Source organism: Acinonyx jubatus, chromosome A1, assembly GCF_027475565.1.
Source record: "Acinonyx jubatus isolate Ajub_Pintada_27869175 chromosome A1, VMU_Ajub_asm_v1.0, whole genome shotgun sequence".
NCBI classification, from domain to species: domain Eukaryota; kingdom Metazoa; phylum Chordata; class Mammalia; order Carnivora; family Felidae; genus Acinonyx; species Acinonyx jubatus.
Window position 1 is genome coordinate 100,545,665 of NC_069380.1, and position 17,269 is coordinate 100,562,933.

A 17,269-nucleotide genomic window follows, 5' to 3' on the forward strand; every position below is an offset into this window, starting at 1 on the left:
TTTTTTATTTATTTTTGGGACAGAGAGAGACAGAGCATGAACGGGGGAGGGGCAGAGAGAGAGGGAGTAAAATGTTTAATACCTAAGGAAAGACATGAGTAAGTTATAAAAAAAGAAAAAGAAAGATATCCCAAAGGGTACTGTGTTGTTTTCATTTAACAGTTTAGACTCTAGGTTTCTTTAATATAACTATAAAAGTTGCTTGGTGATTGAAATAATTGATAAGAACAAATTGCAACTTTATGAATATGTCTGTTTATACGTCTCAGTTCAAGAGTTAGTAAAGCTTTTTGATTGTCTGAGGTGGCATCATCTGTAAGTGCTGACTGAATCAGGCTTACCAATATGAAAGGCATTCGTGAAATTCAAATACTTGATTTATAAATGATCATAGTAATACTGAAAGCAAAGACTTTTAGGCATAACTGGATATATATTTGAGAAACTGTAGACTGATACCATGTTATTTTTAAAGGGTTGAAACAATTTCTGATTTTTATGTTGTTTTCATTGTAAGAATTTCATCTTGTGTCTATCATGCTTTTTTATGCTAGTCAAAGCCTAAAATAAAACATTCTTTCTTTTTATTGTTGTTTTTGTGAATCAAGATTTCTCGCATGGAATATGTCCATTCAAAGAACTTGATATACAGAGATGTAAAACCTGAGAACTTCTTAATAGGACGACCAGGAAACAAAACCCAGCAAGTTATTCATATTATAGATTTTGGTTTGGCAAAGGAATATATCGATCCAGAGACAAAGAAACACATACCATACAGAGAACACAAGAGCCTTACAGGAACAGCTAGATATATGAGCATAAACACACATTTAGGAAAAGGTATGTGTACCTTTTGTAAGTATGGAATTGGAATTCAGTGCCTGTGCAAACAGCGCGAGTTTTTATTTGTTATTATGGTTCAGTTTTGGGGGGCTTACGCTTGCTTCTGTTGTAATTTTTATTTATCCCGTCTAGCTAGAGTTTATATTTAATAAAACTCTTTTAAAGTAAGGTGCCCTAGAGTAAATGAACGGCAAATTTCTTATTTTACTGTGTCTGTTTTTTATATGACAACTCGAAATGTTCAACTTTGATACATTTAGGTTGATGCATTTGATAATTTTTATTAAAGAATATGAGAGAATCCTTAATTGTGGCTGAATTTAGTGTGTGAAGATTCTTGATTGAGACTGTGGCTCTCTGATAACAGCTAGCCAGGGAGACATGGCATCCTGCCCAGTACATTTAATGCTAAAAGTACATACCTTAATGGTTTTCTTCACTGTAGAAACTATATGACTTCGAGCAAATTACTTAACTTTTTTGAAGGGGGTTCCTTATTAATAGAAAGGATAAACTAAGATCAATCTCACAGAGTTCTTAAAGGCTTTTTTTTCCCCCCCTGTCCAGAATCCAGTTCAGGACCACGCATTTCATCTACTTGTCACATCTCTCTAGTCTGTTTTTATCTAGAACACTCCCTTGCTTTTCTTTACATTTCATGGCCTTCATATTTCTGTGGAGTACATACAGGGTATTTTATAGGCTGTCCTCAATTTGAGTTTGATCATTTCTTCATGACCATATTTGGATATGCATTTGTCGCACGAATACACAAGCGCTGGGTTGTCAGTGCATCATGTCAGGAGGCATGTGATGTCACTTGGTTGCAAGTAGTTTTGGTCACTTGCTTAGGGTACTGTCTGCTAAGTTCTTCTACCTACCAGTTTCCTATTTTCCCTTTGTAATTAAAAATAATTTGGAAGCAGATTTTTAAGATTATGTAAATATAAGTGTGTTGCTCCCATTAAATTCTACCCACTGGATTTAGCATCCGTCGATGATTTTCTAATTTATCATTCCTTGTGTATTCATTGGTTGATAATCTAATGTAAGCAAAAGCTTTTACTTCTTTTCCCGTTTATTCACTTATGTCAGTGTGGACTCATGGACTCCTAGTGTACTGACAGCAGTATAGTACCTTACTGTCAGTATTTATTTTGATACTCATACTGTCCCACATTTGGCCACTGGTTGTTCCATCTGGCTGACTGCTCTGTCTCTGTGGCTTGTTCTCACGACTCTTTGAAAACTTCTTTACTTTCTGGTGCAATGAGTTATTGTAGATTTGCCTTGTAGTTTCTGTGCTCTAGCCCAGAAACAGACATTTCTCCGAGTAGCTCTGGAGCTCCTTTTATTGGGTAATGTTAGGTAGAAACCAAGATTTGGGCACTGGGTATACTCATTGCTACTGCTGTGTTATTGCTGGCCCCGTTGGTGGCGGAACTGAGAAATGCGCGTGTGTACATGAATCACATGTACACACAGATACACACATGCACATATGCCTGCACACGTATGTGCATCTATGCATGTATTAATGCCTATCTAATAAGAATCTTGAGTTTATATTGATAGTTTTAATTTCATTCCAACACCACAAAGTAGTGTCCCCCTTTTCCACATTTGTTATTCCCTTCTCTTGTCTGTATTTTTCTGTCTTCTGGGCCGACAGGGAGAAATCTGGCTACCACTTCTCTCTTTACTCATTTTTAGAAGCCTACTACGATCCTCAGAATCTAGTTTCAGAATTGGTAACTGATAACAGTATGTCAAGCAAGCTTACCAAAATTAAGTATTTGTACTTAATTTACTGAAGTATTTGTACTTAATTTACTGAAAAGTTCATTAAAAAAAATTTTTTTAACATTTATTTATTTTTGAGAGGCACAGAGAGAGCGAGCAAGAGAGCACGAGTTGGGGAGGGGAAGAGGGAGAGAGGGAGACATAGAATCTGGAGCAGGCTCCAGGCGCTGAGCTGTCAGCACAGAGCCTGACATGGGGCTCAAACCCACAAACTGTGAGACCATGACCTGAGCCGAAGTGGGACACTTATGAGCCACCCAAGTGCCCCCAAAAGTTCATTTTTTAAATTGAAATAGAATTTACATTGAATTAAGTTTATAACATTTGAGTGTATGATTTGTAGTTTTTGACATACGTACACACCTACATAAGCCCCAACTCTGTCAAGATTTAGAACATATCATCATCTCATACACTTCATTCTTGCTCTTCCCCCACCGTCTCCCAAAGGAGCCATTGCTGTGATTTCTATCATTAATCTAGCATGGTTTTTTTTTTTAAGTTTTAGTTTTTTGGTGTTTTTAGTTTTTAGTTTTTTAGTTTATTTATTTATTTTGAGAGAGACAGAGCACAAGTGAGGGAAGGGCAGAGTGAGAGGGAGAGAATCCCAACTAGGCTCCCCACTGACAGTGCAGCGCCTTATGTAGGTTTCGAACTCACAAAACTGTGAGATCATGACCTGAGCCGAAATCAAGAGTCACTGACTGAGCAACTGACTATGCGCCCCGTTCATCGATTAATTTTGCTGATTCTATTGCTTCATATAAATGGAATTATCTGGCTTCTTTTGCTCAGTATAAGGTTAGGGTTTGTTTTTCAAGTATCAGTAATTTGTTTCATTTTAAGGCTAAGTAGTATTCCGTTGCAGTAATATACCATAAATTATTCTAATGTTGATACACATTTTGATTATTAACAGGTGTTTACTATTATGAATTTTTAAATCTTTCAGTGGACATATGTTTTCAGTTCTTTTGGTCAGATACTAAGGTTGGAATTACTGTGTCATGTGGTGGGTATTGTTTAACTTCATAGGAAACTGCCAGTCAGTACCCCAAAGCATTCATGCCATTTTCTGTTTCCACCAGCAGTAAATGAGAGTTCTGTTTGTTTCATAGTATTGACAGCTTTTGGTGTTAGCCTTCTTTTTCCTTCTAGCCGTTGGAATAGATATGTGGTGGCGTTTTGTTTTGCTTGACTTATGATTCTGAGCACTGTTTCTTGTGCTTGCTTATCGGCCATTTGCTTATCTTCTTTTGTGATGTGTGCCATTTTATTGTTGATTTGTAGGAATTCTGTATATATTCTGGATATTCATTCTTTCCCAAATACACGTACTGTGAATAGATTCTTCTGGTCTGTGGCTTGCCTGCTCGTTTTCTTAGTGGTGTCAGTAGATGTGCACAAGTTGTGAATATTTGTGTGGTCAGTCATTTACCAGTTTTTTGTTTTAGGATTGCTACTGTTTGAATCCTAAGAAATCTTTGTCCCCGTGAGATGCAGACATTTATGTTTTCTTCTACCATTGAGAATATATTTTTGTATGATGTGAGTTAGAGGCTGAGGTTCTTTTTCTGATGTCATATTCTTTCCCATTGAGTTACTTCTTTGCCTTTCTAAAAAAATCAGTTCTGGGTTATGTTTTTGGTGGTTTATTTTTAAGTCTTGCAAACCATGGTCAGTTTTCATATCAGAGAAAGACTTAATTCTCTGCTTTTATTTTACTTATTTATTTATTTTTAAATGTTTATTTATTTCTGAGACAGAGAGAGACAGAGCATGAGTGGGGGAGGGGCAGAGAGCGAGGGAGACCCAGAATTCAAAGCAGGCTCCAGGCTTGAACTGTCAGCACAGAGCCCGACAAGGGGCTCAAACTCACAAACCATGAGATCATGACCTGAGCCGGTCGGTCAGTCGCTCAACCGACTGAGCCACCCAGGTGCCCCAATTCTCTGCTTTTAGATTGCATTGCTGACATCTCACAAGGAAGAACAAACAAACATAAACCAGTCAGTACTTACCCGGCATCACTGCCCACATGTACCCTAAAGACATACTTTTTGGACAAGACCTTAGGAGTCATCTGACCCAGCCTTTAACTCGTGGTCGTAGCTTCTTCTCTATCCATTCTTCCCGGACTTACCTGCTGTTTACTGCATGTCCCTGCTTCTTCCTCTCAGTCAGAACAAGTAGCACTTGGAATTTTCCCTGACAGCCTCCTGATAGGAGAGCCATGGTATTTTTTTGTCTTCAGGTGTCTGAAATGCCTGAAAAATGTAAATTTGTCTTTCTTTAAGAAAAGTTTCATGGATCGAAAATTATAAGGCACACGTTGCATTCAGGTGGTATTTGGGGGAGGGGTTGCCTTTCAATAGCAAACTTTCACGATAGGTTGAAAATAAGATTGAGGAGATACACAACTTTCAGGATTGTGTTTGATGTTACAGTCAGGCACACCTGTATCTATATGAGCTGTGTCTGTGAGAGATTTTCATTTTGTGGTAGTTGCTAACAGCCTATTTTATAACAACTAACAAAGGTTCACCACCATTTTATTGTGAGACATGAAGTCACAGCTTCCTTATGGCCCGATGTTTTTTTATCTGAACAATGGTAAATGTAACAGCCTTCTATTTGTAGAAATGGCCAAGTGAATCTGATATGTTTGTCCTTGTTAGGAAAAGCCTTCAGAGCTTGGGAAATGGCATTTAACTATTGTAGTCATCTCTTTTTCCTCCTTTTTCAGGAAGAAAACATAAACAAAATATTTCTCGGGCAGGTACTGCAAAGAACAAAAGCTTTAATCCTTACTCTATCCCATTTGTAAAAGCCCTGCTTCCAGTCTTGATGTAGAACTTGGAAGTAGATGGGCAATGTTAATAGTGAGAAGATTTGTTTGCCAGGTTATGTGAGTTCCTGTTTTTTAAGAAATTAAGAGTAAGCTAAAGTCATGTGAGTTTAAGTGCTGAAGAGTTAAAGCATTTTATAAGTGAGATGGCAGTGAACACGGACTTAGTCGTGTGTGGCGTTTAGAGCACTTGGCTTTGTGAGGAGTCATGAGTAGATAAAAAAGAAAAAGTGGTGAAAATGTGACTTTTTAGTGGCGATTTCTAATTTGTGTATATACAATTGCTGTCTTTCCTACTCTGCCTGGACTTTGGTGATTACATTTAAAGCCTTCTTACTCATTGCTTTATTCTTGTGTATTTAAAGACTTTGTACACACAGGAGCGTTTCGAAACAGAGAATTTGGTCAGACGAACATTTGCGCAGATTTATAAGTATTTTTCCTTTGTGGAGATCAGTGCACTATTCCAGGTTTAAAAAGGAAAAAGGTGAAAGAAGTGTGTAACATCACATTGTGGAATTTTAGCCTCTCTATTCCTGTGGTATAGATCTTTTGATCTTAACTGGGTGATTAATATTCGGAAGGCACAGATGTAGTGATTCTCTTGTGTACCTTCTCATACCTTCTTAAGTCCTTGTTTTGGATGCAATCTCACTAAAGCTGCGTGTGACCTGACTTTCTTTGGTCGCCTCTTGTGGAAGCCTTCTTTACTATTTTCATGTCGAATTGTTATTTTAAATTGTGTCTGCTCACGGTCTCCTTTTTAATATCTTTCCAAATACTTTTTTTTTTTTTTTTTTTTGGCAAATGCTTTGAACCTCGTTTCATAATCTTCCTTTGGATCACTCTCTTTTCCCTTCATGAAAAGGCAGCTTTTGTGGAAGTCATTTGAAATTAAGTAAATACCCTGCATTTCTCTTTAGTAGGTAGCACTAGAATTGTCTTGTTTTCAAAATTATTATGGAGTATTCATTAATAAAGAGACTAGGCTTTGAGGAATAAACTTCATTTGCTTTGCAAGTGTTAATCTGTGTTCTGTAGAAGAATTAACATTTCAAGCCCCTACGTGGTAAGCTCTCTGAATAAGAGCGAAGGGATCACAGAATTTATGGTTTTACAAAAATGCCTTCTTTCTGTGTTGTCATCTTAGGATGTGATTCATTTAATTTCTAGGTTAATTGCCCAAATTCCTGAAGACAGCTCTTTTAGCCTCCCAAACAGCTTTTTCGCAGTTTAGAAACATGTATTTACGTTTTATAATTATGTTTTAACAGTTTAAAAATGTATTGCACAATCCCTTGCTTTCTGAAGCATGATGAGCATAATTTACATTCTCTGGGTGATTCAGCATCATAATTTTTGGATGATTACTATTATATAGTGATGACCTCAAGTTTAGTTGAGGAATGTTAGGACGTATACCTTGAACTAAATAAGTGTAGAGAAAATGCGTTTACATAGTAGTGTTTTTTTTTTTTTTTAAACAGATGTTACTTTTTTTGAACAGTTATTATTATTTTTTTTAAGAGCAGCTTTTGATTCATACCAAAATTAGGCAGAAGGTACACAGGTATTCCTTATATTTCCTGCCCACACACATGCAGCGCTGTCCCCACTATCAACATTCCCCACTAGAGTGGTACATTTGTTATAATTGTTGAACCTGCATTGACACATCCTTATCATTGAGAGCCCATAGTTTACTTTGGGATTTCCTCTTGGTATTGTGCGTTCTACGAGTTTGGATAAATTACAATTTTTTTTAATGTTTGTATTTATTTTTGAGACAGAGACAGAGCCTGAGCAGGGGAGAGGCAGAGAGAGAGGGAGACACAGAATCCGAAGCAGGCTCCAGGCTCTGAGGTGTCAGCACAGAGCCCGACACAGGGCTTGAACCCGTGAACCGCGAGATCATGACCTGAGCTGAAGTCTGACGCTCAACTGACTAAGCCACCCAAGCGCCCCTGGATAAATTTATAATGACATGTGTCTACCATTATAGTATTATACAGAAGAGTTCCACTTCCCTAGGCATCCTCTATACCTAATCATCCTTCCTTCCCCACCAACCCCTCCCTCCCTCCAAACCCCTGGCAACCACTGGTCTTTTTATTTATTGTCTCCATGGTTTTACCTTTTCCAGATACCATATAGTTGGAGTTAAGCAATATGTAGCCATTTCAGACTGGCTTCTTTTACTTAGCAATATGCTGTGCTTTTAAGGGTTCTGCATGTTTTTCCCTGGCTTGATGGCTCATTTCCTTTTAGTGCTGAATAATATTCCATTGTCTGGATCCTCCATAGTGTATCCACTCATACACTGAAGGATATCTTGGTTGCCTGTAAGTTTGGCATTTATGAGTAAAGGTGCTGTAAACATCCATGTGCAGGTTTTTGCGGGCCCTAAGCTTTCAACTCTCTGGATAAGCCCCAAGGAGCTCAGTCCTGCATCATATGTCGAGAATATGTTGTAAGGCACCCCCAAACTGTCTTCCGAACTGGCCATACCGTTCTGCGCTCCTACCACCGATGGATGGGAGTTCCTGCGGGTCCACATTCTTGCCAGCGCTTGGTATTGTTAGTGTTGTACATTTCCACCATCCTGACGGGTTCCTGGGATGAGCTCCTATGTGGAAAAGGGCGTTTCCCCTCCACAATACCAAGCAGTTCTCAGCCACCAGTAGCATGTCTGAGAATTCAACTTAATACTGGCACTATCCATGTGGAGAAAGCATCAGATCCCAAGGTTAAGGATTCTGTCCTGTAAGACTGCTCCCCTCCCCCTCTTCTGGACGCCAGTTTCAAGCTCTGGGCTATTACTGGTGCTTCTGACTGATCAGCTACAGATTACAGGTTCTAGCTACCTCCTCCTTAAGTTCAATTTATTTGCTAGAATGGTTTCATAGATTCACATTTATCAGTTTATTATAGGATATGATAAAGGATACAAATGAACAGTCAGATGAAGAGCTATGGGCAGTGAAATCCCAAACAAAGGAGCTTCTGTCCTTAAGGGGCTTGGGGCCTGGCTTGGTGGCACATGGGAGTGTTCTGGTTCCCCAAGTGTGGAAGCCCTCCCAAAAGGACCGAAAAGCTGCCCTCCTGGGTTTGTATGGGGGCTTCATTACATAGTCAGGATTCACTAAGTCCGTGGCCATTGGTTGATTCAATCTCCAGCGTCTCCTCACTCCCTGGTGGTTGGGGGGGTACAACTAAAAGTTCCAAACCTCAGTAATCATATGTATGGCCTTCCTGGCAATCGGCCCCTGACCTTGGGTGGGTCCAAAATTTACCTTCATTAATAATAAGACACCCATTTCACCTTTCTGGTTCTGAAGTGTTTTCAGGAGCTATGGATGAAGACCACATATACCTGAGAAATATATTTTGGTCATCTGAGTGACGAAATATATATTTCTTGTAAATCATTATTTCAAGTAGTGTTATCTCATTGTTGTTTTAATTCGTGTTTCCTGATGACATATGATGTGTATGTACCGTCTTTTCATGTGCTTATTTGTCATCGATATATCTTCCTTGGTGAGGTGTTTTTGAAGGTCTTTGGCCCATTTTTAATCAGGTTGTTTGTTTTTATTATTTTTGATTTTAAGAATTCTTTGTATATTTTGGGTAACAGTGCTTTATGAGACGTATCTTTTGCAAATATTTTCTCCCAGTCTGTAGCTTATCTTTTTATTCTCTTGAAAGTGGCTTTAGCAGAGCAGAAGTTTTAGTTTCAATGAAGTCCACTTCACCAGTTATTTCTTTTATGAACATGCCTGTGCTTTCATATCTAAAGAGTCATTTCCAAACTCACAGTCATCTAGATTTTCTCCTACATCATATTCTAGGAATTGTATAACTTTTCATTTGACAGGTCTTTGATCCAGTTGTGTTACTTTTGTGGAGGGTGTAAGATCTGTGGTTAGATTCATTTTTTTTTTATATATTGATATCCAATTGTTCTAGTACTGTTTGTTGGGAAAAAAAAACCAAACCTTTCCTCCCTTCTGTTGCCTTTGCTCAACTGTCAAAGATGAGTTGACAGTATTTACGTGGGTCTGTCTTTGGACTGTCTTTTCTCTTCATTGATCTGTTTGTTCACAAATACTGCATTGTGTTGATGACTGTAGCTTTATAGTTAGTCTGAGGGTAGTGTATTTTTTAATAGGGTTTTTTTTTGGTATTCAGATGTCTTTTAGCCGTAGTGCACCTATTGCTGGTGGTACTTTGCTGTTCCCTTCTTTTGATTTGCTTCTTTTGATAGCCAAACTTACTGGATTTTATCCAATTAAGAGAACTGGATTTGAGGAAGACTTCTTCAGGAATTGCATGCATGTGCTGGGTCCTGTTGCTCGGGAAACTTTGTTTTTTGCTAGATTAGGTATCTGGACTGGTGAGTTGTTACTGTAAATTGTCTTAAATATTTGTGTCTTTTCTTTTCCTGAATAGGTTCGTGTTTTCATTTAACAATACAACCATTTTAATTGTGTAATCTTGAAAAAACGTTAATGAGCTCCATGAATCTTGAGGAAGAAGAGTATTTATTTATTTATTTTTTGGTGGGGTGCTGGTGGAAAAGTAATTTTTAACTGTTTAGGAGGAAATATAAAGTGAAACTTGTTTCTTTTTTTTACTTGCTTTAAAAAATGTGAACAGGGTGTATATAATAAGGGCCAAATTACCCTGGTAGTTTTTTTTCCCCCCACGAAACAGAACTGTTGAAGGTCTGAAAAGGTATTCTTTAGTTACTGCGTTTCCAAGATAAAGCCTTCCCTATGACTTATTACTCACGATGTGGTGAAATTTACTTCCTGACTAGTCAGTGGATGAAAGAACACAGGAAAGAATTAGGAGGAGAAGGAGCATTTCAGACTGAGTTTCAGTAGCGGTTAATTTTACTAGCTTGTTTTCATGGCTTGAGTTTTTAAATACTGTGTAGGTTTTGAGACTAATACTGTTCTTTGAGACAGTCATATAGGCGAGATCTAATCATCACGGCTTGTTGACACCGGTAACTAAAACTTCCAACTTTGGATGGAATTTAGAGGGAAGTGCTTTTTATATTGAGTTCTTCTCGTTAACAAAGAACACACTACTGTAGGGGTATTTACGATCATTTGGTCTTTTAAACTGCATGCTATATAATATGCAGGTCTTGCCTATGTATTGATAAATTTTCCCCTACATGTTTCACATTTGTTGGTGCTGCTGAAAATGGTATTGCTTTTTAAATTTGTTTTCCAGTTGCTCATTGCATGCATAGAAATACATTTGATTTTTATATATTGACCTTGTATCCTGTAACCTTGGTAGAGCTCATGCACTAGTTCTAATAGAGTTTTTTAGGGGTAGATTATTTAGGATTTTCCACATATACAATTATGTGGTCTGCAGAGAAAACTGGTTTTACTTCTTCATTTCCAATCCGATTTGAATCCAGATTCAATCCAATCTGAATACCTTTTAATTTTTTTTCTAGCGTTTCTGTACCAACAAGAACTTCCAGTACAACACCAAATAGATAATGTGAGAGTGAACATCCTTGTTTTGTTCCTAATTATAAGGTTGCCTTTTCCATGTAAGAATTATGTTAGTTGTAGGTTTTTCATGGAAGTCCGTTGTCAGAATGAAGTTTTTTTTCTATTTCTTGTTTAACAAGTATTCTTATCATAAATGCATGTTGTGTTTTAATAAGTAGTTTTTCTCTATCTTTTGAGGTGATCTTTATGATTTGTATCTTTTATTAATAAGGTGAATTATATCAGTTGGTTTTTGAATGTTAAACCAACCTTAACTTCATAGGATGAACCCTACTTAGTCATGATGTATTATCTTCTTAAGGATTTTGTGTCTCTGTTGAGGCACATTTCTTGTATTTTCCTTTGCTTGTATTACCTTTGACTGGTAATATCATGAAGGAAATAAGAGTTTGTGTAGAGTGGGTATTATTCCTTAACTGCTTAATATAATTCACCAGTGATGCCATCTGGACCTTTGGTTATATTTTGGGAAGATTTGAAATTATAAATTAAATTTCTTTAATTGGCATAGAGCCGTTCACATCTTCTTTGTAACTTGCAGCTTTTACGATACTTGTCCATTTCTTCTAAGTTGTATGGAGCTGTTCACATCTTCTGTGTAACTTGTAGCTTTTAAGATACTTGTCCATTTCTTCTAAGTTGTTGAATTTATTGGCATAATATTAGCTCATAATATTCTTTCATCATTTGTTTAGTGTGTGTAGGGTCTGGCCTGGTGACCCTTTGTTCCTCCTGATACTAGTAATTTGTATTTTCTTTTAGGTTAGTGATAGGATCAGTTTTATTGAACGTTTCAGATAATCAGCTTTTGATTTTGATGGTTTTCTCAATTGATGGTTTGTTTTGTCATCACTGGTTTCCTCATTTATTATTTTTTCCTTTTTTTTTTTTTTTTTTTTGGTGTTATTGGCCCAGACATAGGTAAATGAGTCAGAATACAGAGTCCTGAAATGGACCCCTACATAGAGGTCAATTGATATCTGAGAAGGTGCAAAAGTAATTCAAGGGGAAAGGATAGTATTGTAAAGAAATTGTATGATAATAACTAGATATCAGTATTGACAAAAAAAATCAATTTAACCCTTTTACCCCACAGTGAACAAAAAGAAGAAAAATGACTTCAAATGAATCACAGATTTAGATCCAAAACTATAAAATTTCTTTAAGAAAAAATAGGAGAAAGTCTATGTGACCTTAGACTAGTCAGAGACTCTCAGATAGGCTACAAAAAGCTCCAACAAGAGGCACCTATGTGGCTCAGTGGGTTAAGTGGCCAACTTTGGCTCAGGTCATGATCTCACAGTTCATGAATTCAAGCCCCACTGTCTGTCTCTCTCAAAAATAAAGGAATATTTAAAAAAATTTTTTTCAAAGCATAAACAAACACAACAACAAAAGCCCTGATAAATTGGGCTTTGTCAAAGTGTGAACTTGAAAGCCAGCTATAATTTGGGAGAAAATGTTTGCAAAACTTGTTGTATGAGAACAACTTGTATCCAGAATACACAAACAACTCTTAACTTTCTGACAAGACAAACAGTACAATTAAAAAAAGTGAGTAAAATATTTAAATATTCACTTCACAGACAAAGATGTATGAATAAGCAGTAACACATGAAACAGTGTTCAAAAACATAGTCACCAGTGAAATTCAAATTAAATCACAGAGCGCTAACCCCTCACAGCCACTAGCATGGCTAAAATATAAAAGAGTGGCCATGCTGAGTGTGGGATGGGCACTTACAGGACTGGAATTCTCTTAGGTTGTTGGTGGAAACAGAAAATGGCACAACCCCTTTGGAAACAGTGTATTCGTGTCTCATAACGTGAAAATTACACTTTTCCATATGAAGCAATAATCCTCCTCCTAAAAATTTACACAAGGGAAGTGGAAACAAGAATGTTCATAAAAGCTTTATTCACAAAACCCCCACCTGGAAGTTATTCATGGTCCATCGGTAGGTGACTATATACATATATTGTGATGTATTACTCAGCAGTAAAAAGTAATGCGTGCAAAACATAAAAACATGATGTTGAGTGAAAGAATTCGGGCCCAAGGGTCCATACTATATGATGCTGTTCATATGAAGTTCTATAAAGAAATCCCATTTAGTGTAGGCTCCCAGAAGCAGGTTAGTGGTGGTTTGGAGACAGGGGAAGGGGAGAGTAATAGGCAAGGGGGCATAAGGGAACTTCTTAGAGTGCTGGAAATACTTCTTGATTTTGGTGGCTCGTGTGTGTGTGTGTGTATGTGTGTGTGTGTGTGTGTGTGTGTGTGTGTGTCGTTAACATTTTTTAAATGGATCCTTATAATGGGTGCATTTTATTATATGGAGATTATGCTTCAATCAAGGAAGTTTCATTTTTAGTGCTTATCAAATCTGGCTGTATTTCAGAATCACCTGCTAAGTCCTTTCAAAATGCACATATTCTTCTAGCTCCTGTCTTAGCCCAGGAATCAGACTCCATGGAGAGGCCTTGCTCACTTGAGGTTTTTAAAAGTTTCAGAGGTGATTCTGATTCTCATTGGGACTTTAGAAGTAAACTTTTTCCTTTGCATGACTCTTTATTCTTAAGGTTCCCAGGATCTAATAAGGTGAAATTGTATATAAAAAATATATTTCTGTTTTTTTTCCATGTTATTCACATCCCCACTTTTATTAAAGGCTACAAAGAGACCTTAAGTCTCTTTTACTTATTTTGAAAGTTTTCTATTTTTAATAGCTTATGCTTACATTGTTACAATAGAAAATACCAGCAAAAAAAACCTAGCCATTATACCAAAATTTGAGTATATAAAATGGAAGGTGAAATGTCCTGTGTCATCCTCCAATCTTATAACCCTCATTACTAACGATTTGATGCATAGTCTTCTAGATATCTTCCTTTACTTCTAGGAGAGGGACACATATCTAGTATTATGTCTTTTCAAATGTTCATTTTTATATTTAAAATTTTTTAAGGTTTATTTTTGAGAGAGAGAGGTGGTGGAGGGGGAGGGGTAGAGAGAGAGAGGGAGACACAGAATCCGAAGCAGGCTCCAGGCTCTGAGCTGTCAGCACAGAGCCCCACGCGGGGCTCAAATCCACGAACCGCGAGATCATGACCTGAGCTGAAGTCATATGCTTAACCGACTGAGCCATCCAGGCGCCCCTTTTCATTTGTTTATATTTAAATAGTATGCTCTGTGGCAGCCATTATACAGAGTCCTGAGGACAGTGAGCCAGAAGACATCTGTCATCCTATAACCTCCTGTTTGGTGGGAGGATAGATATTGACTAAAAAATGACACAACATATATACGCAAACTGTAGGAAGTGTTACAGAAGACATTTATTGAAGGGGATTGCATAGTAGAAATGATAACCTGTTCAGAGTCATGCTTTGAAAAGTTTTCTTTTTCAAAACCACTGCGTAGATAGTATGATGATTACTCATTTGGATAAAACACCTTACCCATGAACATCCTTTTAGAATTAAACTACCGTTTTTTCCTCTTACTGTTAGAGTTTTTATATTATTTTTTTAAAGCTTATTTATTTTGAAGGAGAGAGAGAGAGAGCAACCATGAGCAGGGGAGGGGCAGAGAGAGGGGGAGAGATTGTCTTACGCAGGCACCGAACTTTGAGCACAGAGCTAGACTCAGAGCTCAAACTCATAAACGGAGATCATCCATGACCTGAGCCCAAATCCACAGTCGGATGCTTAACCGACTGAGCCACCCAGGCACTCCTGTGTTTTTTTAAAATAGCAAGAAATCTTCATAATGTAACTTCAGTGACAAAAAATTTCACTCAGCAAATATTCCTAAGTACCGTTCTGAATCTTCATCTGTAATTGTCACTCAGTTATGTGCTGTACAACATTTTGTTGCTAAAACAACAGTAGCAATTTGAAAATGGCAGTTTGTTCAAAGCAGCACATTTTTGGTGGTGGCAGAGGGGTTATTAATGTTGATATGTGTCAAACATGGGTGCTTTAAAAAGTATATTACACAAAATCCTCATTGCACTTAATATTAATGGGAGAGTGTATAGGATGGGTGGTTTATGCTCCCATAAGTTCAGGAAGTGCAGGGTTACATTTTATCTTTAGGTTTTTCCAGACCTTTTAATATGTTACATCCTGGGTCTTTAGGATAGAGCTACAATACACAGTGACCCTGTATTTGACCATGGAACGCTTTCTGCCTTGCTATATACTTCTTGGGATAGATATCTAAGGAGAGAAATGAATGCCCAGTAGAGTCTTTAGAAAAAAAGAATTGTAGGGCCATCTTTTAAAGGTGCACAGGAATTGTAATGTTAAAAACGTTGTTTAACCGGACGTGATTTGTTTTTTAAAAGCACTAGGTATTTTATATTTATATACTGAACTCTGGGAATTAATTTGTATGTAACAAAAGAATCAGTCCTCCATTCTTGCATCCTTAACTGGGAATAGAAAGTGAAATTGATGTTTCTCTTACATTTCAGAACAAAGTAGAAGAGATGACTTAGAAGCTTTAGGTCATATGTTCATGTATTTTCTGAGGGGCAGTCTTCCTTGGCAAGGTTTAAAGGTAACTGTTTTTGTGTTTCCTTTTGAATTTAATAAATTGGTGCTATGTTAAGCTTCTGTCCTGCAAGTGGTTAATTTTAAAATTACCACCTTGCCAAGATTTTTTTTTTCTTTGTGTTTTAGGCTGACACATTAAAAGAGAGGTATCAGAAAATTGGAGATACAAAACGAGCCACACCAATAGAAGTGCTGTGTGAAAATTTTCCAGGTAATGAATGACGCCATACTGATACATGTGCTTCTATGCAGAAAACCAGAGCGGTTAATTTTATTGCTCAAGTTTATAAATACTTTTTCTTCATACTTAGATGAGTTCACAGTAGGACTTAAAAGATGTCACCATTTGATGCGTAGACCACAGGGTCAATTTTTAAATTGCTTTATTAAGATGGTATTAATAATAGAAGAAAGTCCCATCTTTTAATAGTGTTGACCGGTATCAGCCAAAATATCACTGACATACTTTTACTAAGTTAAAATATTTGCTGAGAAATGCCAACTGTAAAGTTTTGGCGTACTTTGCTAGTCACTTGAGTCTCCGTGCCATGCTCAAAGGGGGGTGTGATTTAGTTTTCGAAGTACATTAAAATCTTACCAACCTTTCTACTCTTAGGCTAATGTTACCTGGGGGGGATGGGGTTATGAAAATAGTTTTATTTTCATGTAGATTCTTGACAGTTCCGATTAAGCCAACCGAAATTCACTTGAGATTCCTAAATCAATTAAGGAATAAGAATAATGTGTTACTAATGAATTAAGCAAAATGTGACCCAAACGTGAAGATAAAAGACTGAGTTCACAGCTCGCTTCCATATTCACAGGCTCTCCTGCACAGGGCTGGCCTTCTGGTGGTAGTCGTAGCAGCCACGTAATCTCAGGTAGCCCTTCCTCAAGCTTGCTTATATCGTTCTCAGACAGCAAACTTTAATTTCGTGTTTTTCTCCTTTGCTGTAACATCTAGAACTAGTAGGTTAAAAACAAAATACGGGTTGACCCTAGCAGTATAGCTGTAAGCAGATTGGCCGTGTGTTATTGGGAATTTCTGTACAGGCTTCCGCAGGAAAAAATGGGGTGTCAAAGTACGTTAACCTGGTGTAATTAGCTGGAAGGTAATGGTGAGAGTCACCCTGTGAGGACGGTCCTTGCTGGCTTCCACTCTCACCACCCATTGGGCTGGGCGTCATCCTGTTCTTACTGGATCTGCACTGGATCAGAAAAGCACCCAGGAGTAACTTTCCATCTGTTACTACAGTGAATTTCTGTATCCTGATGGTGAAACCCTGTTTTACTAATTGCTCACCATTTTACCTCTTCACTTTCATGGCTTAAAAATACATGTCTCTAAAACATTTGGGAATTACAACGGCATGGAGAGATTTATGTATTACCAAAATAATTGTTAGATGACCAGAAATCCAAAGAAGAATTAAACTGTGTTTCTGTGTTCTATTTCTGAGATCTCTTAGCTTTATTTTGCTAGGTCAGTTGGTTAGAATTCTGTACATAGCCCAAGTTCAGAATTTGAATCCTCTCTGGGTCGTTTAGTGTATGTGACTAAAAGAAATCCAGCAAGGTAGTGCAGATACTTTCATATGTAAACCAATTCCTACCACTATTTTCTTTTTTCTTTTCACTTTGTTTTGTTTCTTTTCTTTTCCTTTCTTTT

General features: G+C 37.4%; 1 protein-coding gene across 10 annotated transcripts in view; it reads left to right on the plus strand.

Moving 5' to 3' along the window:
* The window catches only part of CSNK1G3 (casein kinase 1 gamma 3), a 105,035-nt gene that overhangs the window by 58,569 nt on the left and 29,197 nt on the right, over positions 1–17,269 (plus strand). For all 10 annotated transcript variants that reach the window (XM_027076808.2, XM_053220363.1, XM_027076807.2 and 7 more), the window contains exons 6-8: positions 609–843; positions 15,519–15,604; positions 15,727–15,811. In XM_027076808.2, coding sequence (XP_026932609.1) covers positions 609–843; positions 15,519–15,604; positions 15,727–15,811 — 406 coding nt within the window. The remainder of the gene's footprint in view (positions 1–608; positions 844–15,518; positions 15,605–15,726; positions 15,812–17,269) is intronic.